Source organism: Sander vitreus, chromosome 14 (assembly GCF_031162955.1).
Source record: "Sander vitreus isolate 19-12246 chromosome 14, sanVit1, whole genome shotgun sequence".
Classification (NCBI taxonomy): Eukaryota; Metazoa; Chordata; class Actinopteri; order Perciformes; family Percidae; genus Sander; species Sander vitreus.
In genome coordinates this window covers 23,875,889-23,903,881 of record NC_135868.1, presented here as the reverse complement: position 1 = coordinate 23,903,881, position 27,993 = coordinate 23,875,889, and the positions used below count along the sequence as shown (strand labels likewise).

Below are 27,993 nucleotides of genomic sequence, written 5' to 3'. Positions count from 1 at the left end.
ACCAAGCATCCTTGTGACGTGATGGGTGTGAGAATGTGTTGGTTGCATTTTCAGCCTTTCTTTTGCAAGTTATTGAAGTTAGAAAATGTATATCAAGCAAATATACAGGTCCAGACTCATTTCTATCTATAAACTCTAATCTAGTTTTGACTTGTACTGCCTGACGCTGCAGTCAGTGGACGAATTGTTATCTCTGCTTCTTCCGTGATGGATTTTGTCACCTATGTGATTGCCCAGTGTCAGCGTTAAATGGCTACTCCAGGGGAAAAATCCTTGGATTTCAAGTGACTTGACACAAAAACCTGGTATTTTCTGTTAGTGGAGCTAAAACATTTCCTCATATTAAACTCTCTCCACTGGAAATATCTTAATGGATGTAATGCCACCTACAGTTGGCCAGTCATCCACAGGGATCATTAAACACCAAGCATAAAATAAAAATTAAACCAGGATTAACAGCTGTTTTATGGAGAATTTCTTGTTTAAATCCACTTTCTTGTAAATTTAAATTCATGTCAGCTATATAACTAATTACATACCGGCCTTAATTTCATTATATCAAACCAATATACTGTTTGGATGTAATGAAATTAAGGGCTACTGTACTTTCTGTACATCTCAGTACAGCTCTCTAAATAAAAAAAGCCTATTCACAAAATGTATGTCCCACAATTATCTTACCTTTGTCTGGAAGGCATCCAGCACCTTAGGCATTCCCACATTGACCTCACACCATGTCCAATTACAGGAAATAATAGAAAAATGACTGCAAGGTTGCCTCCTGTCACTACTCATTTCAGGAAATGCTTCTCGCAGGGAACTTGATGAGGCAAATGTCACATATCAACTGTAGCCCGGCCAGATGGTTGGGGCTGCGTGACCTCCAGGTGTACCCGGGCGCTTTCCTCCAATGAGACGTTGAAACTTACATGTTACGGCTAAATGTCATTTCCTCAATGATGGTATGACAGTTTTGCATTAGGCAGAAAATATGTCCAATAAATGTTGTGTAATCTGGATTTATATATATATATATATATATATATATATATATATATATATGTCTGTATGTATATATATGTGTATATATATATATGTATATGATTAGCATTATGACTGAAAGATATGTAATGGTTAATGCCCGACGAGGTGTCCATTGTCAGGTATTAATGGACGACGGCGAGGTGTGAACCATTGCCTCCGCCGAAGTCATTTAATACCTGACGATGGACACCTCGTCGGGCATTAACCCGCTTATACCATGGTCACATGCCAAATAACATATTTTTAAAACATTAGTTTATATTTTAATTTGTTTTACAATCAAAATCTAAAGTTTATCCAAACAATAACTCCCTGGTTACGCCTGACTGTTTGACTAATACCTGGAACAATCATTCCCATCCATCAGGTTCTTATGCAATGCAAACATTGTTCACTCCCCCAGGAAATGGGAAGGACCTCCCAGGAAATAGGAAGGACGACTTGCCACCCTTAGCAACCTGAGATATTTATAGTCCGCTCAGCTGGTAGGACCCTTCAGTTTAGCTACGAGCCAGAAAGCTAACGTTATGCTAGCAAGATCCAAAGTCAATAACATTGTGTACAGTTGGCAATCAGTAAAAATAATTTGACAGTATGTCAGCCATTTCTTATCAGCCATGTCATTTTCCCCAAAACAATACGACTTTTACGAACAATTTGATCCGCGATGTGTAACGTTACTGTCGGCCGCAGCCTGAAGTAGCGAGCAACCTGGACAGTGAACAGGATGTGAGATAACGTTATTCTCTGTGAAACAAAGTCAGTCCAGAAGGGCAGTATAACTTACTTCTTGCAGCTTTTGTGTTAGCGCCATCCTGTGGTGTTCAGAGGACGAGTTGGAAATAACAGATCCACATTTCCTTTTTGATTTAATGTAGCGCATTCCTTTAGAACAGTAAACAGTTAGAACACTAACTCCTTTAGCAGGTATCCTACATCACTTTTTTATGGACACCCTACAGCCAATCAGAATCGAGTATTCACCCATACCATAGTATAACTTTTAATACATTTTATCTCTTTTCCCATGTTCAGTGCCAAATAAAATTCAAAAAAGTTAAATGGTTTCCCCAGAACTGTATTAGCATTGTGGAAAAACCTCCACAGTCACATCGTGGCTGTAGGGCAGAAATCTTATATCTTCATAGTTTGGTCATTTTAATTTCTTTTCATAAATCGATGCTATTGGTCACCCTGTACGTCGTGTGATGAGGCGATTACATCTGACTTCGTCGAAGGTAAATCGCTTAATATGTTTTCAAGTTGGCCTTTTTTTCATGTCCAGTAAAGCAACAGTTTTAGACATACAAGGCATTCACCCGACAGCGGCGATATTTTAAAGCATGAGTCACTAAAACTCTGCGTTATAAACTCATATGAAAGATTGCAGAACATTCTGTATCTGTTCAGTGTTTCCAGCTGCCACAGCATAATATATAACAGTATACGGTGCACACACATTCCTGCATTTATTTGCGGTCTCTCCGAGTTCAAAGCCACCAGAAGAAGGCCAGACTAAAAGAGTCCCCACAGACGAAGCTAAGCCGCCCCCAGGTTATTTCAGAAATGTGCTCGGTGTCTCGAGCTCCGCTGCCCTTGTTCAATCACTTCAACTTAAAGTGGCCCTGGAGCCGCGTCTCTCTCTCTCTCTCTCTCTTTCTCTGAGGTCTCTCTCTGCTGCTTTGTCACCAGTGGCTGCAGTCAGAGAGGCAGCCGGCCAACTTCAGTGAAGTGGTGGAGGAGCTGTTCCAAGTAATCCCTGATGAGGTGCTCTACGTGGACGCCAGCCCCGAGCGCTGCAGGAGATGCGCCGTGGTGGGGAACTCTGGGAACCTGAAGGGGGCCCAGTACGGCGACCTCATCGACTCCAATAATTTCATCATAAGGTCAGTTGGCACTTCAGTTTGGGGTGCGATTTTTGTTTGACATTTAGTATGACATGACTTGTTTCAGTACAACTGCATTTTTGTTTCAAAGGATCATTTACAACTTGGGTCTTATTTTTGTAACTTTTGCCAAATTTTCATCAGTTACGATGACTTTGTTCCCACCAAAGTAAATGCTGAGGTCTTGGTAATACAGTTACATTGCTGAGACAAGCCCAGAAAGCTAGCAAGAAAGGTGATCTAAACAAGCAAATCATATAGCTGGATTATCTAAAGTCTAAACCACTTCTTTTTTTTTTCGGAGGTGAAACGATGAAATCAAATGTCAGCTGTATACTGAAATATGCCAATCACAGCTCCTCTGGCACCACCTACAGCCTGTAGTGTGATTTGCAAAAATCAGGGCCAGGAGGGGGGGCGGGGGTGTCTAACTGCATGTCAATCACTGCTCATGCACACGCATTCATTCTCCCTTCTGGGGAGAGGGGCTAAGGAGATCGTTTTGGGCTTTAGCGGAAAGGGGGGGAGGGGCTGAGAAGTTGTCGATGTTCAAATTTTGTCCTGGATCTTCGCAATCCTACCTGCAGCACCTTTAACCACTAGGCTACCCGATACTGAGCTTCAACTATCTGATCTCATGGGTTTAGTTTTGTTTCATAATCCGTTAAGTGAGTGGCAGACGAATAACGGAAAAGCTTTCTTTCGTTAACTGTGCAGTGTCCCCATCTCTCTCTCTCTCTCTCTCATATTTATTTCTGTCACGTCCCAACATGCACTCAGCCCAGAGGTGTAGTTGGAGACTTTACTTCACTGAATCCTTGTTAGGCGCTCAACAAAATTCTTTAGAAAATTATCTAAACAATGCAGCCGATGAAAACAAATGAGTGTGAGTGCTCAAATGTTCACCCAGCGCCTCAAGGCGACAGGAACGAGAGGAGTTTTGTCGCTCCCTGTAATCTGTCACAGCAATTGCAGCTCTGCAGAGAATGAATCGGGAAAAGATTGAAAACACAACAAGGACATTTTCTGGAGGGGTTGTGGGTGTGCTCTCTGCTGCAGAACTGTTGGCTTTATAATGAAAGGAAGCCAATTTGGACGTCAAAGGGTAAACAAAAATTCTCGTTTAGGCAGGTCAATGTCCATGCAATTTCTCCGTGCTGGACAAGCCGCACATCTGAGCCTTGCAGGTTTTGTCAAAATGAATACTGATCATTAATACTGATCTGCAGCATGCAAAATACAGTGAAAACACACCGGGCATGTAAGCGTATAGCCGCCGCGAATCGCCGCCGCGAATCGCCGCCGCGTATAGCCGTCGCTTATAGCCGTCGCTTATAGGCGCTGACGCACAGAGCCAATTATCAGCCGTTGGACAGTCTGGCGAGGTCAGTAACTCGAATCTGTTCGGTGCGTTTCGTGCCGTCTTCCGTGGGAGGGGCCATCGGCCTTCATTTTGGCCGATTTGATATGTATAATCGGGAGGGCGGGCACTGCTGGCAGTCTGACTCAAATGACCAATCTGATTGATAGAGTGCTAACCCGGAAACGGGGAGCAGGATGGATTTTAAACCGACCTTTGTCTAAAATGAAGACAGATTCAGCAACTGCACGGCCTATTTCTCGCTTAAAATGTTTTCAGAAACACGTTTCAGTGAACTATTTTAGTACAATATGAGATCATATTCTGAACAAGCCGCCATGATAGTCTGGCTTTGAATTTCCGGAGAAACCAGACCCACGTGATGCGTTCGTCCAATCAGCAGCCGGGTTTCATTTTTGGGCGACAATACAAATTAGCGCCGCCTGCTGTTATGGAGACGTATTACGTCTCGTCGCTTTGGTGTGTTCCGAGGCACTTTTTTGACCAACTCGGGGACAATGATCAGTCCAACTGCCTTTTCTGCCGAGGGTCGGCCGTCTGGTCGGTGTGTCTGCAGCTTATAGCTGTTGTGTATAGCCGGTTACAATTACCACTGTTTTTCTTTTGGAAAGAGAGAGCTGAGAGGAGAAGGATCGCTTTGTGACCGGTATGAATGGGCAGGCGTGCAATCAGGCACGTATCTACGATCCGCGGGCTATACGCGACGCTTACGCGCCTTGTGTGTTTTCACTGTTAGAGTGGAGTGGAATTCCGTTGAATTGCTCTTAGAATATTTTGAATAATGTTACAATCTGCTATCGTTTCAGTATCAGTACCAGTATCCTAACATTGTTCCTGCGCAGAATGGTGATTGAAGATTAGATTATCATGAGCAACCACACATAATACTCATTCACGTATCAAATCAATGACATTGATAGGATATCAGCTCAGAAATGATACGGGAACACAGTCCAGTGAGTGTGAACAGAGACTGAAAACCAATGCCTTTCAAATACCCACAATGCAATCCTCCCAGATCCTCTAAAGCCTCCTTTTTAGACCATTATGAATATTAAATGCATTGGCATATCAACTAAAGCCTTTTGTTTGCTCAGCAGATTGCAATGGCAAAATAGATTTGAGTCATAAAAAGAGACTTTGCACATCCACCTGACAAAAATAAGCCTGATGGATTTTGAGTAATGATTTTTTTTTTTTTATTGATATGATGTTTGAAGCACTAATGAGTCCTCATAAAAAATTTGATATAGATTTAGGTTTTTGTTCTTTGAGTACATACTAATTGATAGGCCAATGCACACAATGGCATTTTTGCATTTGGCATTTTTGGCATCTTATAGTAGGGAAACTTAGGGAAAAAAGAACACACCATAACCAAATCCACTTTGTATTTGATTGCAGATAAAAAGAACATTTGGACACAAAGTCGATGCTTTTATCTAGCAAATGTGAAAATGCGGCTAACTGTAAGGAGTTGAAGACACGGAGATAGTGGAATCGCACTCGCATTGTGATCAATTAAGTGTAATGGAAAGTGCAACTTAAAGGTGAGGGGCATAACAAAAACTGTAATTGTGTGCAAATATAGCATGAATAATACAGCAGAAACAAATTCGAATTAAATAATGCAACTTGATGGAACAGACAAAAACAACAAAGGGAAGAACTATGTGAGTGACTGCTCTTGTGTGGAAATATTTCCATGTCTGCCTGCATCTCTATTAGAACCGCATTTTAACAATGTAAATAGATAGTCATTCATAGTGTTCATTTCAGTTAGGAAAACTATAATGAAAAATTTTCATTGACAGCCTTTTTTTTCCCGAATGAAAATGAAACAAACTGAATAATATGTAACCTTTGAGAACCATTAATGTGAAATGTTTAGTCTTATTCAACTAACTTCTTATGGAATCACACATTGTATCGTCCTGATAAGTAAAAAAATAAAATCTGCACCACCAAAATAATCTCTTGATTTAGACGCATATAGCTTGATTTATGCTTCTGCGGAGACTCCACGTAGAGCTTTCACCATAGCGGCCTGAAGTTTATACTTGTGCGTTGGTGTGTGCGTCTTTTTAAGAGAATAGCAGGGTCGGCGTGTGTGTTTGTGGGGAGTGTGTGGCAGAGCGAATGGGAGAGTGACGGTGATTAGCTTCGGAGCAAGTACCGACTCTAGCGGCATAGTGGGAGAAACAAAGTGTCTCCCCTGTGTTTTCTGACCAAAGTGTGAAATCTGTAGCAGGAAAAGTTAACCCTCTCCTTGATTTCATGTTGTTCATGGAGAAGGAGAACCAGGAAATGAGTCGGGGGGAATGCAACGCCAGAGCGACGTCCAGTGTCAACAGGGGCGTAGCACAAAATTTCAGGGCGCTGTAGAAAGGAATTTTTTTTATGGGCCCCTCCCCGCATCCACAGCTTTTCATTCTAGCATATTTTTGGTACTCAGTCCCCTTCCCCCCAGTCCGACGCCCCTGAGTGTCAAATCATAACAGATGCTATCTCAGGACACTTCACTGATAGAGTAGGTCTAGAGCACGCTCTATAATTTAGAGACCCAACAACATGGTCACAACATGGACACATCCCCTCCCCCCCCCCCTGAACCTCCCCACTCGTCAGAACCACTTCCTTAGACGAAAATTTCAACAAGATGAAATAACAACCACAATATTCAATACAGTAACATCATAACAAAACCGTAACAACTACTAACAACTGTTAACCAAATATAAATACGGGATAAAATAATAAGACCTAGTATGCACCTCACAGTACATGGCTTCTTCGGGAGCCCTCCAGAAAATAGTTTCCCCATTTTCTAGTGTTAACATTCAATCTTGCGAACTGTTTCCATTGCGGGGACTTTAAAGGGCACCGTGAATTGATTTTACACTCAGGATTTGCACGCTCAAATAAAATGGCAAGGGAAGGGTTAAAACTACATTCTACATCAAAATCAGGTGGCAAGTTAACACTGCATACAGTAGTGGGAACCAATTTTCTAGGTGAAAGAGGACTCTGTTAAGATTGATGACAAATGGGCTTCATGATGATGTGGCTGACACGAAGATCTTATTAAGAGAGTAACCGGAGTGCCGCTTAAATATCCGAAAGCAAATTTCACGCGGTATTCTTGCATGGCTCTTAATTTATCACAGCGTGGCTTTGTCAACCTGCTGTGACATGTTGCCTCAGTATGAAGCCACATTACTGCACTTATCTTCTTTAGCAGTCCCCGCTGCGACAGCAGCATGGCATTGTCTACCAATTCAATTATTGGATGGCAGGAGACAAGCGTTATTCTTTGCCATTAGCAGAATACTTTCCTGCAAGAGCGTGCTGTTGAAATGTGCAGTTTTCTTTTTATTTATTCTGGCCTGAGAATCACATTTGGAGTCATGCTTGGTTGGCAGCCATTGTACTAAGCCAAAAGGTCACCTTAGCTACGCCAAAACAAGCAGTGGAACACTTAGGTGTGGAATACATATTTCACAAAGCTCGGGCAACATGCTTGAGGGCAGCACTCTGTCTAGAACAGTGGTTCCCAACCTGGGGTCCGGGGACCCCTCAGGGGGGTGGCAATGATCACAGGGGGTGCGCAAGTCTTTACCTGGTTTGAGTTTGAGGTAAAAAAATATATATATACATACACAAAAATCTGTATAAAAACTGTCTTTTTGTTCTCGCTTAAAATTGTAGGCAGGCTACTTGGCGGAGAAATGTAAAAGTGCTGATAACTCCTCTGTATCAAAAAAGAAAGTAAGGCTCTATCTCGAGAGTTACCTCAACTTTGGTTTCAGAGGGGGGGGGGCTCAGCTTTTCTTAGACATAAGTAGGGGGGGCCGCCAAGGAAAAAAGGTTGGGAACCACTGGTCTAGAATACATTTTTATGAAATGTCTAGGATACATTTTTTATGAAACGCTGGTCCCTCCAAATCCAGACAAGTGAAGAGTAATCTTGTTTAATCACTCACATCTCTTTTGAACATGATCAAATCACATGCAGTCACATTCTCTCAGTATTTCTGTGCACTCTGTGGCACGCCAGCATACTTTATTTGAGAACAAGTAGGCTGTGTTGGATGTGTGATTGTCTCATCATTCATATTTACTCTGCTGAATTGAGGATCAGTCAAGCTTATATTCTACACTATGATGTAAGCCCTTGCAAATAACTTCATTAAGATGGATCGCAAAGCCAGCAGATGTAATAGGTAGGCAGGTCACATTTATGACTCCAAATCCCCGTTTCAAAATTGGCTTTAAAACCGTGATTTTCACACAACTAATAGAGGAGCTTTCTGGATTTAGCTGTCTCCTGACTCCGTAAATAGTAATGACCACCTTTTTTAAAACCAGTAAAAAGATTGAGAGAATACACTTTTTTTTTACTTTCTCTGTGAGAGTGTTATTACCATAATGATATGCTCCTGAGGGCTCACGACTGACCAGGACACTCTTTACAAGTGCCTCTTACCCATCAACAACCTCTACTGACTAATGAGCTGCTCTTTGTGTTTCTATTCAATCCCCTAAAGCGTGAACAGTGCTCGTCTATTGAAAGCTTGTTTTCGCATTATTCTTCCTTATTGTTATGATTATAGCACAGCGAGAATAGTGCTTTCAAAGATCCGTCATTACTAAAAAATATCCAATCAAGACTTTGTTTTCACGTGTGCTCCTTCGACTCTGTAATCAGTCCTGTCCATTTGCTCAGGGAACCTTTGTTATTTTGACACAAAGAACAATGGAGTTCTAAGGCTTGATTGCCACATGGGCTACCCACGCTACAAATGAGTGTCACTGGGGCACTGTAAGAAATTCAAGAGCATCCATCAAATGTCCATTTCTGGACATGAAATTGCAGAGCATTTTCAGGTGACTCACACCTTCATTTTTATTTGTATGTTACTTATGTAGTGTATTGTCTCAAATGTAGCTTGGCTACTTGTATGGCTGTACTGGTAAAGATTATTTTATTTTCTCCCACAGTGTGAAATGTAATGCATGCATTTATAAGCTTTAGAATGTGCGGCCCGGGTTCGAATCCAACTTGCGGCCCTTTGCTGAATGTCATCTCCTCTCACGCCCCCCCATTTCCTCTCATTTTTCAGCTGCTCTAAACCCTTAAAAAATGTATGGCAGTGAATGACTCCTTCTGCAGGACATTACTTTTTTTTTTAATTGCAGTGGTTTTAAATGTGTGCAAAGTCAGGCAGGTATAGTGAAGTAGGGGAGCATGCAGACAGACAAGCTGGATTTATACTTGATGCCAATGGTTAACAGAGGTCTCGTCGTTTATACCCATGCTGTAAATTTTGATTTATTGTTCACGAGACACATCTTATGTGATCAAGCCATATTTTGCTGTAATAGTATTCCACACAATTTGTCTGACTGCTGGTAGACTACTACCTGTTTCCATTCATTTATTCCTGAAGAGTCTCTGCGAGCAGGTTTGCAGTGGAAATAGCTTTGTTAAATGTGTGTTACTGAAAAGGAGATAACTGAGCCTTTCTTCAACCTGCTTGATGTTGTCTTTGCTGCCAACAATCTGCAACAGCATTTAAAAGTTGTTGGAGAAGGCCCAAGCAGCCAATCCCAATCTCCACGTGGTGTCTCGGCAGCTGCCACAGCCCTGATGTGAAGTCCCATTCTTCAGGAGGCGCATGCTGCGTCGCTACGGCGTGGACTGCCCGTTGGTCCGACAGGCCATTATTTGAAAATTGTCCCATTAGACCGAAAGCCCATTAGTCCGACAAACCATTATCCTGAAAACAAAAGCCCACTGTTCCAAAGAGCCCATTGCTCTGAAAATATTGCCTGATATCAGACAGAATGGTCAACTTCTTACACTCCGTTTCTATCTTCAGTCTGACATTGCCTCTACTCTAAGTGATTTCCATGGGGGATCACTAGTAGGCGACTCTGGCTCAGGGGAGCAAACGTCTACCAATCGGAAGGTCGGGGGTTCCATCCCTGGCCCCTGAAGTTTACTTGTCAAAGTGTCCTTGGGCAAGATACTGATATTGCTCCAGTTCCATCGGTGTGTGAACGTGGGTGAATATTTATCTGCCATCTTGTATGACATTGAGGTGTAGCATTGCTAGCATATTGGTTTTAAAGTGAAACTGCTGATTTTCATGCAGCTTTTTGTCATTGCATTGTGGATGCAACGGTGTGTCCCTTCCACGTAAAAATAAACTACGATGTTGGGCGATATTAAGAAGACATGTAAACACAGCTTGACATAGCTTGACAACGGTAGTTCCTCGAACTCTGATTGGCTAATCATTAGTACCCATTTGTTGGATCTATCGTTGCTCTATGTCACGATGCCAGACGAATCAGTCAACTGATGGTAGAGTGGGTGGGTTCAAAGGTCTGGAACAAGGCAAAAATAAAGCATATCATGGCATGAAAGTTGATGATTATCGTATATTTACTTCTCCTTTCCTCCTTGACTGCCTGTCAGACTCATCAACATGCGCTACACACACACGTAGCGGAGAAAATGTGAAATGAGAAAAGCTCCTGTGTTTGCTCAACCATAAAAGTCCTTCTGTTTTCATTCCTTTAAGGGTCATTGTAACTGTTAATAATAATTAGTGCAATACCGTATAATGTGAAACTTTTGATATTTTCTGAGATGGTTATCATACTGTGAAAATCCCCTACCGTTGCAACCTGAACTGGGCCTCACATGCTTAGCTTTGGCATTCATTCCTCTTTTTATATTATTGTATTATAAGAATTAGTTACATAGCTACAAGTGAATCCAAAACCCCAGTTTAGCCATATTGCATGAGCCACTACTTTTTAGATGAAACCAAAGGCGAGAGCAAAAAACTACAGACCTCCTCTTTAATGAGATCACCAGATAACGCCAGATAATGTGCCTGTGCACGGTGAGGAGACCATAGCAATTTCCACCAATCGGTCCTTTCTAACTTCAGTTAGATTAAAATGGCATTTAGAGAGTAAATGCCATAAACTTATATTCTTGGTAAATCTTTACAATCATTCCCTGAAAGAACCAAGCAGGCCTGCCTTATTGAACGATCCAATTTTTCTTCAAAACTTTTTGCCATTTTCAGCGTGTAACTTGCTAGCTTGAAGTTTGTTGTCGTTTCCCGAAGCAAATGGAGTTTAAGAACGACAACACACAGAGCAGGAAGGGGAGGGACGTCAGGCAATTATCCTGGAAATGTACTTCTGCTGATCCAGACTAGTCAGTAAAGGACATTCATTTTTGTTGGCTATTTTACTTAACAGTCTGGCAAGGAGCTATGCATTCAACTTTTAATGAAACCGCATTTACTCTTCCAACTCTTCACCATTAGATCAAGAATTGATTGCAACATCCTGCTATTTACCTACAAGACATGGGTTTCTTGGTCTACAGAGGGCTGCTGGTATTTAATCAGTCCACACTTAGAAACTGGGTGGATGTCAGCTGTGCTTTCAGGACAACTGCAAGCCGTCTATAGCCAGCAGGCAGAGTAAAAACAACCTTGAGTGCCAAATTGCAAGTTTAGTGTTTGCCTTGCTAATTACAAAGCCTCACGCTTTAAAACCCCACCTGAGACTCTGTGCCTTCATCTCAACTGGTGCTGTTGCCTCATTCTGGCCCAACTGCTTCACCTACCTGATAAAAATGTACACATAGTGTTCGTTACTCATCATGATTATTAGTCAGCTGGAACTGCATAGGCCATTTGAAAATTTGCGCACACTCAGGCTTACAAAGGAGAGCAGCGAACTGGTGAGAATGTGAAGAAACGAGACGGTACTAAAATACCACTGACCTTTTTAAAGTGTTGGATGGCTATTACACGCTGCGTGATCTGGCTGCACCTTGACGCATAAGGGCTGTGGTGTGGAATTCCATGGTTCTTGGCTTGAGCATTTTGAGGACATATGAATAACAATTAGACAAACTTTCCAACAGCCTGCTGGCAGGCAAACAGCCTTGACAAAGAATGCAACCATGTAACCAGGCACATGGTTCGAAAGCGTTGTACTTAGTGTCTTCATTAATTCATAGGTGTGTTTTGGGCGTAACATGCAATAAACCAATCAGAGTGTCATCTCCCATTCCCTTTTAAATGCCTGGCACGTTTGTACCTTGGCACATTGCTATTATGATGGAGGATTTGCTATGCAGGAAGGAGAGATTTTCAGGAGAAGAAACTGATCTGCACGAAGTGACGATCGGATCATATCATAATACTATTTCACATTGTGAAATATTTTTATTTTTAATCTTTTGCATGTTTGTGTGCTGCGTCCCTGTGTGTGTGTGTAACAAGCATGATGTGCCCGCGCCGCGCACGAGCCTAGGCATGTTTCACTAATGCGCTGTTAAAATAATGCTGCGTTATTGATTTTAGACCAAGTTATTGATTTTAGACCAGGTTTTTGGTGGACGGGAAATTGACAACTGCGTCAGTCTTAAACTAGCAAAGATACTTGCGTTGGGCTTTGCGCAGCGCCGGGTGCAAGATAGGGCCCTAAGAGTTGTTGTTCCTGTAACTTTCAACAGCCTGTGTAGGACAATATTATAGCATCAATCTCATCCACGCTTGTCACCATTTTTTGTCACTTTTTTCACAGATGTAGCTAGGTATAGATGGCTGTAAAGGAAGAGGCCCATCCCATTCTTAATCCCACTTTCTTCAACTAGTGGAAACAACTGGGAACAACACCAGACTTTGACTTGCTTCAGAGGTCTATGGTATCTATCTATCTATGAACAGGCTAACTAATCAAGTACACCCTGCAACATTCAGCAAGTTGCAACAACTTTAGTTTATTTCCACAAAGATATAAAGTACATAGCCTACAATAGATTTCAGTGCAGAAGACGAAAGAGGCCTAAAAGGCTTATTCATAGTCCTCCCCTTATGCAAAAGAGAAAAGAAAAAAAAGAAAACGATTGCTTCATAAACCAAAAGTGATTCACTACTTTGCCATCATATGAGAATGTGATGACAAGCCAGTTCGCAGATGTTTTCAAATCTCCGCCAAATGGCGAAATGCCATTTATCAAAGTGGTGAAATGTGCCAAAAGTTGGGTGAGATTTCCTACGGAAACCCAGTTCTAATGTTGACCTAACATTAGGTCAAAACAAGTAGGTTTTGGGCTGTGCCGCCATAAATGCACTGAGACCATGTGACGTTTTCTAACCCAGGACTAACAAACCTTTAAACTGCCTTTGACTACTCTCACCTAAGCAAAGATCAGATACTCAGCTGCTTAAACAGGCTTTATGGCTACACTGTATCTGCTTAAGCTATCCCACATTGGCTGGCCCAATGGGTTTAATAGGCAGTTTATTCTGAATGCAGTAGACCGAATCGTCATGACGTCGGACTAATACAAAAATCGCTTCCGGGTAGACGAATGGCCATTGATTTGATTTGCGGAGAAATGTGAAATTAGCATACTTGTTTATTTCTGTTGTCGTATTCAGCCGTTACTGTAACATTTAAAGATATATAGTTAAACATGGTGGTCCGACCTATCTGACGTTTCTTATTTTCTGTACAATGTTGCTTTGTTAGCGTCTTTGAGAAACCAATATAGTGTTACTAGCAGCGACATCTCAACGCCGGTCAGACTCACTGCTAGTTTGAGTGTTGTCATTATCTTTAGTCTCTGGACCAAGAGGTAAATTAAGTCTCCAACCTAATGTTACTGAAAGTGTTGAAATATGAGAGTATATCCAGTTCTTCATCCTTGTTTGCTCAGCGCTGTTCATTTGTATGTACAGGACGCAGGAGTTTTCTACCCGGAAGTTATTGTAAACAAACATTGTGATTGGGTCTATGGGCTGCTCAACAGTGTGTTACAGCATTTTTTTTTTTTATATATATATATATAAAACAACTACTTCATTTGGTCATCATCAGTAGGCTACACCAGAACATTTCAGGATTTTGAACAGACATTTCATGTAAGATGGGTGTTCTTAACTCATCAAAAAGGACAATACAAAAGGAAATGTGATTCATTCTCAACTTCTCCTAAATCATATAGTTCTTTCTTTGCGTAGAATTGGTTTATTTACTAAAGTTTTGGACATACTAAAGAATCTCGCATACTGTTTTAGCCTGCTAAATAGCATGTTAGTATGGAATTTCGGACCCAACCCTGCCCACACACACTCAACACTGCTAGCTGCTGCTAGCCGTCAACAACCAGCTAACATGTAAAGCTAACTAGCACGTTGCAAGCCCGGGGAGTAGAATCTCCATTACTTGAGAAATTGGCAACCTTTCCCTTATATATTTTTATATCAGTGTTGGAATTACTCTGTGGCATTCAGAAGGTGTCTCTTGCGTGGTGCGAGTGATATCAGTCATTAAAATGTGTCAGACACATGGGCAGCTTCAGGAGGGGAGGGAGGGGAAGAGGCTGTGTTGAAATGAGAAATTTGAACCCGTTTCTTCCCAACTACTACCGTGTAATGATTCTTACTGGAGGGTGTATCTCTTGAAAAATGTAGTTTTTGTGGCTGACAAGGTGTGTGTGGTTGGGAGCAGTAAGGTTATCAGTGCTCGCAGTGGGAGCACACATTAAAAACTACAGATGACAGGACATAGGAGTTAAATTGGATTTTAATTATTTCTTAAACGTTCACTACAGCATTAGACCTGCTATGTGATAATGGTTGATCATTTTTCATTTTTTTCGAGACGCCCCGCTAAACACGGGGGAGCCCAGGACTCCCCTGTAATTTGAACACCGTTTTATATTATCCGTAAAACCAAGCACTGAGGTCTAATGTTCGACCAATAATTCAGCAGCCCATAATCCACGCTGGCAGGTGTGCTGCAATATTAAGCCCACGCCAGCCTTTTACGCAAGAATGACACTAAACTGCAATAAACAATTAAAATACCCCTATTTGTATAATTGAGCTTTTAAGAGTCACTTTCGTTGAGTGAAGTTGATTGATGCTCAATGTACTGGCATTTTATGCTTGTAGCCTCCATAGCCCTGCTACAAATTGCTTGTCAAGATATCTGTCATCAGTAAAAGGACCTCCACTCTGAATTTCACTCCTCTACGGAGAGTGAGCCATCTGCTGTGGTGTCATGCTTTCCCTGGAAGGTTGTGACAGACCCTCTTAGCTTTATAATTCTACAGATCTTTTATTACAGAGGGCCACATTCAAATATTTACATAAGCTTATGTTTGGTAAGCGCACAATGTTGATCCTAATCATTACACTTAAATATTTTAAAAGCATTTTTCATTTCGCAATCTGTGTTTCCCGACTGCTTGTGTATTCCTGGTAGAAAGCCTCGGTTTCCTGTGCGTGAGCAAACCATCTTGTCAGTGAGATGGGCTTTTCAAAGGCTCAATACATCTGCCCCGGTTTCTTTCAAGTCCATCTGGTACCCATTTCCAGTGCCAAGAGGGGAGTTAGAGCAGAAGTTGAATATTGATTAGACCAATCTGAAATATTCACCTCCTTAGAACAGTTGACACTGCACGCCCCCACAATATTAAGTGAAGGAGCAGCCCACTGAATCCACTTAACAACCTTCTTGAGTGCCCTTTACAGTCCCTTACATTATTGTAGCATTGACCCCTGCAGTGAGTAATGACAAGAGTCTTCTACAGATCTCAAGAGGAGCTTTTGAGTAACACGAAAAATGGCTCAAAGGTTCGAGAAATGTTCAGACTGTTGATGAATGACAATAGCAGTGTGGAGTCCTGGACTCGGACTCAAGTCCGATTCGAGTCACTATTCACTGGACTCGTGACTCTCCTTGGACTGGCGCACTGATGTCTTGGACTCGGACTTGAGGATTTTTTTAAATTGGACTCGAGCGTTAATGAAATAGGACTCGGAGTTGGATGGAGTTTCTGACTTCTTTTATGTGAAATAAGCAGTGACGGAGTACTCAAGTCCTGGACTCGAGTCGCTATTCTCTGGACTTGTGACTCAAACATAGATTACCTATATTTGAGTGAATCGACTCAGACTTGACTCCGACTCTTCTTTGGTGACTAGGACTCGGACTCGAACACTGGGGACTCAAGACTCGACTCAGACTCAAACGTTGCTGACTCGACTACAACACTGGACAATAGAGAAGTGCCTTACCTTTTTCAGCTATTGTGTAAAATGTCAAATAGGATATAGTTTGGTCATTTTTGGACAAAGACAATAGAAGAAAATAAGGTATATAGTTGTTTTCCTGTGTTGTGTGTATGTGAACATTTTATAAAGTTCCATTGAAGCCTAGGAAAAGTAATGCTACCTGCAATGACTAACCTAAAGTAATGTGTTACAGCCGAATGTGCTGCAGAAGTGATGAATTCTTCACATTATACTATCGTGGTGTTCCTCTGCCCTCACTGCCGTCCTTTTTCATCTTCTCTGGGCGGTAGGGATCAATTTGGTGAGTAATTCTTAAATTCCCAGAAGCTGTAGCTGCCATTAAGAGAGAAATCCTCCAATGTAGTCCTGTCAAAAATGGTTCCTTTCTATTGAGATATTGCACCATAACACCTCTTGCCAAATACTCTTCTTCCATACCTTGCAGTTTTAGTCTATATAAAGCAACAAAGCAACATGCAGCAGTGTCAAAACCTGGCTTTACTTCCCTGAACAGTTGACAGAAGAAACTATACATTACTTGTTAATGGAGAGTATACCAATTGCTCTTTCTCCTCCGTCGCTGATGTAAAATGGACCAATCGGTCTGTGCTGAGAGTTTTGTAGATGTGTTAATGCAAAATGACACATCGTTATCGGTAAAGTACTGTACCTTTTCCCCCAGAATGATACAACTAACGATGCAGTGTCATAATAATCAGCGCTGTGTCGATAATAACCACAGACACATCTGGTGCGGCAGCTTTATTTACTGGTGACACAACACTTCTCTCCTCTGGGACTAACTGGCCTTCCTACCATTTCACAGCTCGGTGCATTGCATTAGTTAGCTGTTGCATTAAAAGACAGCATCATGTCTCTGTGTCTCCTGTTCTTAAAGGCTTATTTAATATATGTTGTATTTTTAATTAGGGTGATTCATTTAGTGGTGGCTCTGCAAAGTAGTCTCGGGAAGGAAATAGTTTTGGTGGAACATTTGCAACCCGCGAAAGAAAATGCCACATCAAATATTAGATGAAGTTAACTGTTCACAAAATACAGTAACGTGAGCTATTTAAATTAGCTGGATACATGGTTAAACGTCATTTGCTCTCACCAGTGTATCGCCGTGTGTACTTCGTCCACAGCAATTCCCACCCATCATTTCCCAAAACGTCCCAGTTAGAGAGGAAATGCCTTAAACATATTCTTTGTAAATCTTTACAATCATTCCCCGAAAAAAAACAAAGCAGGCCTGCCTTGTTGCACGATCAAAATTTTCCGTGTGTAGCTTTATGTAGTTTATTCCCGAAACGAACGGAATTTTGCAAGGGGAGGGACGTCCGGCACTGGGACGTCCGGCACTGGATCTTCCGGCGATTTTAAATGATCCGGTAACTGATCTCGTCGTCGACCCAGACTACGCAGACCCTAACCTGGAAAGAACATTGTATTCTGTATGAAAAACACAAGAGGTGAAAGATAGCCCTATTTATGTTTGTAATCGCTTTTACATTTAATTCCATTTAATTCATGTTTTGCAAAAATAATGTGTATTTTTGTTGGGCTATGTAAGTACTGGTTAAATCTTCTCATTGAAAAGGTCGCTAAAAGAAGGCTTTTAAAGCAGTTATTTCATTTAAAAAAAGGTTATATTAAACGTGTGCATTTGTATGATTGAATTTGTGCGCATTCGAAATGCTGGATAACTTTATAAAAGTTCCGTTATTTTTTTATAATGATTTATTTGTTTCCCTGGCACAAAGGGGGAATAAATAATAACAAAATCAACATCAAAAATCAATAAAAAAAAAAAAAAATCTACATCAACTAGCAGCCAAATTGTTATTTTAAACATTGGTATCGGCCCAGAATTTCACAATTGGTGCATCGCTGTTACTTTCATTGATTTTATTTGCCCAAGACTGTCTTTTACAGTAGGCAGGCTACAGATTTATTTCCAAATGTGCAAGGTAATGGTCAATTTTTAACCCAAGAGGCTACATTTTATACGTAATCTTATCTTACATGTTGCAAATGCATTTCATCAGTAAAATGTCAAGTTGTTATATAGCTGTCATCTCAGAGTCCATAATGAGGGGACTGATATTGCTCAGACCGGAGCGCCCATACAAGTGATGCTAGTCACGTGGGAGGTCAGCTTCATGATATCTCTTCTCTGTGTCACTTCTTTCCACTGACCGACACCAACTGCCACTGTCCAGCTATGTTCCCGCCAATTACTGCTCCAGCTTGAGTGTGTGTGTGTGTTGGACATAATGATAGGGACGCCTTGCCAATCTTGCCAAGTGGTAATTGTTGAGCTCTAAATGGACACTGGATTGTTCTGAATTGCTGTTTGGATGTCCAAAACATGCTGAAGCGGGACAAATTGTGTGTTTGTTTGTTTTTTTTGTTTTTTTTCTATCTTTCTATGTCTTTATGTTTACATATTTATTTTTCAAAATGGTGATTGTGGCTGGTTATGCATGTCTCGGTGCCATATGGCTTGGCTGACTTGGGTGGATTCTTGTGGGGATTAGTAGAACACAAAGCCAAACGTTTCCCGTCTTTGGAACACGTGGGTGAAATAAACCTCAATTTGAACTGTCCTGGAGAGGATAAAGATGGCAATAGCCCAGAAACATAAAATCTCTGCTTCTTTGTCACCGCAGAATGAACCAGGCGCCCACCGCTGGTTTTGAGGAGGATGTCGGCAGCAGAACGACACATCATGTCATGTATCCAGAAAGTGCCATAGACCTGGACAACACCACCATTCTGGTGCTGATCCCCTTCAAGACTCTGGACCTGCAGTGGATCATTAGCGCCCTGACCACGGGCACCATTCAATAGTAAGTGTACTTATTGAATGTTAAAGCTGCACTAATCAATATTTGTATATGAAGAATGGATCAAATGACTGTGTGTAATGTAAAAGGTGTTGCTCTTAGGGAAGAACTCACAAAGACTTATCACCCGACTGCAGTTTCTCAATTCAACATCTTTATTAATCCCACAAGGTACAAGTAGTTAAGAGCAGCTACAGACAACACACATATACATAACAGCACACAAGCCTACATATAGGCCTACACCCTAGAGAGTAGATAAATAATAATCAAAAAATAGATGTTATCCATTTTAAAGTCGAATTGCAGAAGGTATAAAAGACTTTTTCTCAGACCTACGAAGCTTTTTAGCATCTTTCAGCTCATTATTTTGTTTTTATGGCGACTACACAATTCATCAACCTCATTTCCAGCCACCGCAGACAGCTGTTTTCAGCAAAAGATATTCAAATAAACCCACAGTACACTAACTTCCCAGCACCGTTAAAGTGAACATAGTGGAGCATTTAGCAGCGAGGGGCCAGATATTTGTCTGGGTTTGGTGGAGACCAAAACGGTATTTAAAGTGAAATTAATATTGGACTTGCATTAGCCTGGTGGCCACAAACACGACTCTAAATGAATGCTAATGTTGCTCTTTGTCTGCTGGATGTGTAAATATCAGTTGCTAACAGTTTGGCCATATCAATTTAAAAAGGTGATAATGTGTCAATGTTGTGTAACAGTTTGCCACGAAGTAACCAAAAGAATCGATCAATATACTGTAGGTTTAAAATAGAGGCATACATGCGCTTATTTTATTGACATTTAAAAAAAAACAATGGCAATGTAAGCAAGCTCAAAAAGTGCATTTATGAAAAAACTAATATTTTTATATGTAAATAATAATAATAAAAAAAAACACAAGGCAAGAAATAAAATATAAAAAGAACAGAAAACAAGATTATAAATGGGACAGTGGTTTGTTGCCTAAAGTCCAAGTCTCGGTCACGTCTTAAAGGAGCAGTGTGTAGAAATTAGGGCAGGGGTGTCAAACATACGGCTCGTGGGCCAGAGCCGGCCCACCAAAGGGTCTTATCAGGCCCACTGGATGAAAGTGTGAAAATTGCAGAGAAATAATGACTTCCAATTCCAAATTTACCACTTTTATCTTAGAGAATATCCAAGTTCTTTTTCCAAAAATGTACGGCTTTAATCATAGAAATTATTTAGAAATTTTTAGAAGAGTTTTGTCTCAGAATATTACACCTCTAATATTATTTTTTTCCTGCAGTGGCCTTAAACACTGTCGTAGAAGAAGTAACCTGCGTTTGCCAACATCAAGCTGAGAAGAAACTCTGTGGCAGATAAAAGTTTCTGATCTTTCTGGAGGTTTACTGGTCTGGCCCTCTTCAGATCAAGTTAGGGGTATGTGGCCCATGAACTAAAATGAGTTTGACACCCCTGATTTAGGGGGATCTATTGGCGGGAATGGAAAATAATATTCGTAATTATTTTGTCATCAGTGTATATTCCCCTGCAACTAAGAATAATTTAGATTTCATTAGTTCAGATGATCCATTTATACATACATAGGGAGCGAGTTTCTACAGTAGTCCAGACAGGACAAACCAAACACTGGCTGTAGAGGGAGCCTTTCACATTTTTACGTTACCTGAAGGCCACCGTAGGTTCTCCTACATGTTTGGAATGGGAGGGGTGAAGGGAAGGGTAATCAGTTGGTTTCTGCTCCTCTAAGACACAGTAATACATTAAGACATATTACCCTCTTCACTTGATTGTCATTATTTCATGGATTATGGATGGAATTTTCTTCTTTTTTTTTTACATGCCAGTCACAGATCCAAAACAAGAGGCTTTTTTTCTATAATTACTTTTCCCAGAAGGTATCATTGGGAAAAAAAATATATATAAATGTGCTTTTATTCTTATTTGGATATGAAAAAGAGCAGAGGTGCCTTTCTTTAGCACACCATTTCACAATAAAAAAAACAAACGTTAACTGTCCTCAAAATGTAAAAGCCATGAACGCATTAGGATGCACTGTGCTCCCAAATCAATTCACACCATTCGAATACCAGATTGTCATGACAGTATTGACTCAGTATGGCTATTTGTCAGATTGCCATAATAAGGATAATCACTCAATATTAATCTTCCAGTAAATTTCACCTTCAGCTTCTACATTCTCAATGACCCGTTATCATTAGCTTCATTACTGCACATCCAAAACAAAATGAAGCCACTGCCAGTAACTCTAACACGCCAACATGTTAGACGGTAGAAGGACGGGTAAATCCAAACAAATGTTTCCAATAAATGTGCAGTTGTCTTCCAACTCTGCCAAGGCAATCATTCTGCATCATTACATTTCCCTTTTACTGGCAGTAATATCAGCATTAGCCAAACAGCCATTAGATCTTAACTGAGTGTTGGGAATTATTTTATTACATTTTCTAGTCTTGTTAAATAGAATGGGGCTGTGCGGAAGGACATAATTGGGTGAAGGGACAGGTGTGAAGGGGTTTGTGGCTCACATTGAAATGTAAGCACTATGCAAAAATGTCACACCTGTGTGTTGAAGGATGTACAGTACTTTTTTAACATAGGGTGTATAGTGTAGTGAATCATATAAGGCAACAGACGCACGCCAGGCCATTTTCCATATCCATTCATCGGAAAAATGAGAAGAGAGGAGCTGGTTGGACTGTTATATTGTACAGCACACGTACCCAAACGGCATTAAACCAGTCTGTGTAATCCTTGAATTTTAATGAGACACATTGCTGCAGAGGCAATAGCCTTGATAAACCTTACTTTAATTGGAAACATTTGTCTGGATTGTATCATACAGTGTAATCGTTACTTTTCATTTCAGGCATTAGTATGCCATCCGTTTACAGTTCCAACAAAGTACGCACATAGGCGTGGTGTAGAATTTACATTGACGTTAAATTTACACTTTCTCAGCTCACTGTGATTGTTTTGTAGCTCCTTTTTGCTTATGAAAATGTGTATGTAGGAAAAGTAAAACGTTTTGCCTATATGAAAATGGCAACAGGTCGCAGAAGCTGCACCCACCTTCATTCAAAGGCCCTCTGCCATGTTTGTGTTGTAATAGTTTCTTCTGAAACTGGAATGACAAACAATGGAAAATGCAAATACCTGACACTGAGCAGACGTACAGTATGTTACTGTGAGGACTTCACAATCGGCCTATTATATTTGATCAGCTTTACTCCGACAGTTGTAATAAGGAAAGACATTTTATTTGTCTATGTCCTCAGTTAAATGAGATTGAAATGATAAATTGATAGTTAATTGAACTTTAGTTAAAAGTTATTTTACTGTTAACAAACAATGAAATTATGATTTATGTGTACTAATTGTAAGTACTGCTATAATTTGTTTGCTTTTACAATAATTAGTGTAATATAAAAGAATAGTATAGAATACTTTGTCAATGGTTAATATTTGTTTTGACTATTATAAATCTGCAACTATTGCTTATAATAGAGTTAATGATTGATGTGACTTTATTCAAACCGGGAAAGTGCACAATTAACCATTAACCTTGAATAAAATCAATACATTCTCAATCCCAGTGCGTCAAAAAGCGGCACTTAATCAGCTGCTTTTGCCGTTTGTTTTTGATGCAAAAAGTCTCCCTTTAGCGGCAGATTTAGACGCGCTTGCTCGGGACTCTTGGCGTCACTTTTTGACGCTCTCAGGACTTCCGTCTAGCCGTTTGCCGTCATATTTAGACACGCTTGTTCGGGACTGTTGGTGTCACTTCTTGACACTCTGGGTCGGGACTGACGTGGCACGAGAACTGGACAGTTAGGTTTAGATAAAGATGGTGGGTGGCGATAGTCTGGCTATCACCAGACCAAGCTCAATCTTTTTAGAATGGACATTAGTCTGGGGAGTCTGCTCTGTATTTTCTACTGCACAAGAGGCGTGATCAACGGGCATAGTTCAAATGACTCTGTACGCAATTGGATAGTCCTTCAACCAATCAGACCAACGATCCGAGTGACGTACTTTGCAAAAACAGGTGTTTGAGCTGAGCTCCATTCTTTTGGCCACCAGCAGGGCTAGCTGGTAAATTAGGCTTTTACCAAAGCCGGTCAGTAGTAAGGCAAACACATCCTCCTTTTGTAGGAATTGTTTGAAGTTTCTGTTCCGAGTCCAGAGAAAACTAGCCTTTGAAATCTTTTAAAACGGCAGCGACAGCGGCATCAGGTTGCTGCGCTTCAGTGGCCGCCATGTTGACTGAAAACAAAAAGCTGCTTGCCGTCGCTTCTCTATCGTCATCGTGTTAAACCCGTCAATAGCGCGCCAGGTGGATAAGCCAGTTTGTGATTGGTCCCCGCAGATTTGTAACGGAAGCAGGAAAGAAAAATGTACAGGTTTCCAGCCTGAGCTGCAGGGCGAAATCAAATCGCCGGCAGATCGGACTGGATTTACCCCGTCTAGGGTGGTGTTACAGATGTACGTTTCAGTGACACACAGGACAAAAACAGGACACCAACCCCGCTCTCCTGGGTGAAAGTCCTGTGTTGTTTGACCCATCCACCACCCCAACCAACCACCGTAAGACAAATGCTATTTTTCGCACGTAGTCCCTGGGCAGGTAGGTGGAGCAATAAATATTGAATGCAAGTGGCATACCAAACATCAGAATATCCAGTTTTACGAACACATTCCCACTTAATTACAATAATATGCAAATATTTGCAAAGTTGCGGTGGTTTATAAAGCATCAAGTAACACTCATTTGGCCCCATTCAATCTTGTAATGGTGATCTATAAAAGAGATGATCATTGACAATTTATCCACAGATTATAGCTATCTAAATAATGTTTATAGATGCTTTAACAAGGTATTTATTAACCATTAACGAGGCATTATAATCATCAGTTCCAACTTCATAATAGCCATTCAGATAATGTTGGTTGACCATTTACAAACTATTTCTTCAAAGAACTTAAAGGAACACGCCGACTTTTTGGGACTTCAGCTTATTCACCGTATCCCCCAGAGTTAGATAAGTCCATACATACCCTTCTCATCTCCATGCGTGTCGTAACTCTGTCTGACGCACCCATGTACAGTACGACCCACATATGTAATAAATGTCAATCAGATATAATTGAAACAATTTTAACACGTATTTAAATTCATGGATGCTGCTCACACATTGTGGATGTGATAGGGATTGTAGACAAATCGTCATCGGCTGAAACAGAATTTCAGGTATTGTCAAGGCAATTGAAGCACAAAATGTTCTTCTGTTACAGCACGTATACACCTGTTATGTCCAGGATAAAGGCAAACCGAGATAAGGTGAGTCATACGGAGGTTTTATTTCACACATTTGTTTTTTTTAAATAAAACTTGATGTATTCTCGTCCATGTTCCATTAAATCCAAGGTTTGGATAAAAACTGAATATACATCCATGCACACACGACATTGCCATAAGTATATGGACACTCTAACCTTACATTTGCATGTGACTGTTGAACAAAACACTTAATGTTCTGTATGCTGACGTCAGTGGGCCCAACTTGTTTTAGTGTCACGTGCCCGATTCTTAGTGCTATTTCCTGTGGTGGAAAGTAACTATATACATTGACTCAAGCACTGTACAATTTTTAGGTACTTGTACTTTGAGTATTCTCATTTTTATGCTTCTTTATACTTTATACCACGCAGATATTGTACTTTTGTTACTGTTCAGATGAAGATTTTACATGCAAAACATGATGAGCTTCTGAAATATGATGCAGTGCTTTACTGCCATAAGCCACTGGACCAGCAGTGGAACAGTGGCATACTACTTACCATCAGCTGCAGCAGTGGTGGAAGAAGTACTCAGGTCTTTACGCACACACACACACACACACACACACACACACACACACACACACTTTTCCTGGAGATAAGGAGGATTATTTATCGGTAGCATTTCTGGGAAACCGCTTCTCATAAAAGGGGAATTCAGTATCATATTAAAGTCAAAGATAAAGTAGTAATACTACAGTGTAGAAATACTAGTAAAAGTCCAGCATTGAAAATGTTACTAAGTAAAAGTACAAAAAGTATTGACATCAAGATGTACTTCAAGTACCAAAATGACTTATTATACAGAATGGCCCGTTAAAGAATTTATATATATATTATGTTACTAGACGTAATGCTGGGTTGATTTAAAACTCGTAATAATAATAATATAAATCTGCAAAGTAACTAGTAACTAAAGCTGTCGAAGAAATGTAGTGCAGTAGTGGCCGGGTTGGCTCACTGGGTAGAGCAGGCGCACATATACTTCGAGGTTTATGCCTCGACGCAGAGGTCCAGGGTTCAAATTCGACCTGTGACGATTTCCTGCATGTCTTCCCCGTCTCTCTCCCCTTTCTCATCGAGCTGTCCTATCAAAATTAAAGGCGGAAAAGCCTAAAAAGTAGTGTGTGTGTGTGTATTCAAGCCTGTTTGTAATGTGTGTTCTAACAACGAAGTGAAAGAATTGTAAGTAATGTATTGTTTTTCAATGTCTTTTTCAATACAGAGTTATTTATGTAACTGTAAAATAGTTTGCTACTGTTTCACTAAATTACAAAGGAGTAAAAAAATAAATAAATCCTCCGACTCTTTTGCAGGTGTTGATTTACAGTCCAACATTTTTCAAATACGTCTACGAGTGTTGGCTTGAAGGTCATGGACGGTATCCTTCCACCGGCTTCCTCAGCTTACTGCTCGCTCTCCACATATGCGATGAAGTGAGTTAAACCACTGCATGATGGACCTTGACACACGAGAGCTACTGAAATTCCTCAGTAAAGTGGAATAACTTTGTACATTGCACTTTCACAATACTGAAAAAAATAAGGAATCTGAACTGAACATTGAATAAAATCCACAGATGAATAGAGAGGTGAAGGAGCCTCTGCTTCCCAATGGGACCTTATTTCAGAAAAAAAATGGTAGTGAATGGAGAGACAAAAATCGTTTTTTTGATCCCATTTGAATCAAGCCGTGAATTAGGGCCATATGTGAAAAATGTACTCGAGTTTAAAGTCAGAATTCTGAGAAAAATACAGAACTTAGAATTCTGAGAAAAATCTCACTTTTTCTCAGAACTCAAATAAAATGTTCACATGTGGCACTAATCCTCGTCTGTAAATTACACATATGATGTTCATCAATTTAAAAGATAAGTTTTGCAAGTGAAGAAAGTCAGTTTGTCGTAGTACCACTAAGTTTTGTGTGAAAGCGCTCAGCGAACTACATATCTCCTCTCCCCACAATTTACATCACCTTGCTTCTGACACAGTGCTTCTGTTCCTCGTCTGCTCCAGGTCAGTGTGTTTGGATTCGGTGCAGACCAGAATGGAAACTGGCACCACTACTGGGAGGAGAACCATTTGGCCGGAGCTTTCCGACACACGGGAGTGCATGATGGAGATCATGAATATAATGTCACTCTGCTGTTGGCAGACAAGCACAAAATCCGAATGTTTAGAGGCAGATGATGCCAAGCCCATATGTGCAGTGGGATGATCACCAAACCTCTGCAGCCTTTCAATGTTTATTTTTCCTTTTTCCTCACGCCTCCACTTCTTCTCATGATTTCCAAGACATTGTCAAATAAACTCTTCTGGTCTGTCAACTTTCCTTATCTTCACTTAAGATCCTATTTAAAAGGTAATTTCGGGGGGTTTTGTGTGTGAGTGACTGTTGGGACCAAGAATCTTTGAAATTGGTCGGGTATAAAGCGAGAACGCTGTGAGCAGCTGCCGCAGACCGGGCTGCAATGTAATCCTATAGGGCAAATGTGCATTGTTAATTATGGCCACTAAAAGTGCTTTATTTTGCCATTGAAAGGCTCGGATTATTATTCTAAGTGTCTGACAACATTATTAAAGTCTTCATATTATGCTTTGTTTTTTCCATTTCCTTTATTGTGTTCTATATCTTTTTTGTGCAAGTTATAGGTTTACAAAGTGAAAAAGCCCAAAGTCCAACCCAAAGGGACTTACCATCTCCAACAGAAAACACTGTTCACTAACTGCTCCAAACAGCTCTGTTGTAGTCCAGCCTTTACTTCAGAGACAAACGTGCGTCACTTTGTAACACACGTTATAATGCTCGCCTAGCTGCTAGCGTGGCACGCCCTCATACTCTTCTGACTGGCTAGTAGTCCTTACTTAGCTACTGCACGTGTTACTCCCAACAAAGATGGAACAGAAGTGAGATGTCTCACTCTGTAGCTAAAACAGAGAGCTCAACACACAGGGTGAAAAGAGGAGCTGCAGCAATGTGCAGTAAAACAAAAATATGGTGTTTTTAAAACATGTAAACCTATTCTGATATAACCTCTAAATACAATTATGAACCTGAAGATAAGCAATATGAGCACTTTAAAACATCTTTGTTTAACCAGAAACAGCTCTGAGATCGCTAGCACTAAACCCACCAGACTCTATTATAGAAAACAATACTTTTAGCGTATATAGAGCCAACATATTTTCACATGTAAATCGGTAAGCTATGTCTTTATTTCAACCAAAATTAGAGTTGTGATTGTTGAAAAAGTGGAAAGACAAACCAAAACGGCTTTTCATAGTTTTATTTTGTTTCTGTCGAGTTTGAATGGAGTTTCTTTTACAATGTTAAAATTACTGTTTATTTACATAAAG

At 40.6% G+C, this 27,993-nt stretch overlaps 1 protein-coding gene across 1 annotated transcript in view; it reads left to right on the top strand.

Annotated features, from left to right (window-relative positions):
• Positions 1 to 27,232, top strand: part of LOC144529046 (CMP-N-acetylneuraminate-beta-galactosamide-alpha-2,3-sialyltransferase 1-like) — an 81,968-nt gene extending 54,736 nt beyond the window's left edge. The window contains exons 3-7 of the mRNA XM_078267973.1: positions 2,737 to 2,930; positions 19,112 to 19,291; positions 24,593 to 24,638; positions 25,954 to 26,073; positions 26,653 to 27,232. Of these exons, the coding sequence (XP_078124099.1) occupies positions 2,737 to 2,930; positions 19,112 to 19,291; positions 24,593 to 24,638; positions 25,954 to 26,073; positions 26,653 to 26,826 (714 nt within the window). The 3' untranslated portion in view covers positions 26,827 to 27,232. The remainder of the gene's footprint in view (positions 1 to 2,736; positions 2,931 to 19,111; positions 19,292 to 24,592; positions 24,639 to 25,953; positions 26,074 to 26,652) is intronic.
• The last annotated feature ends 761 nt before the right edge of the window (positions 27,233 to 27,993 follow it).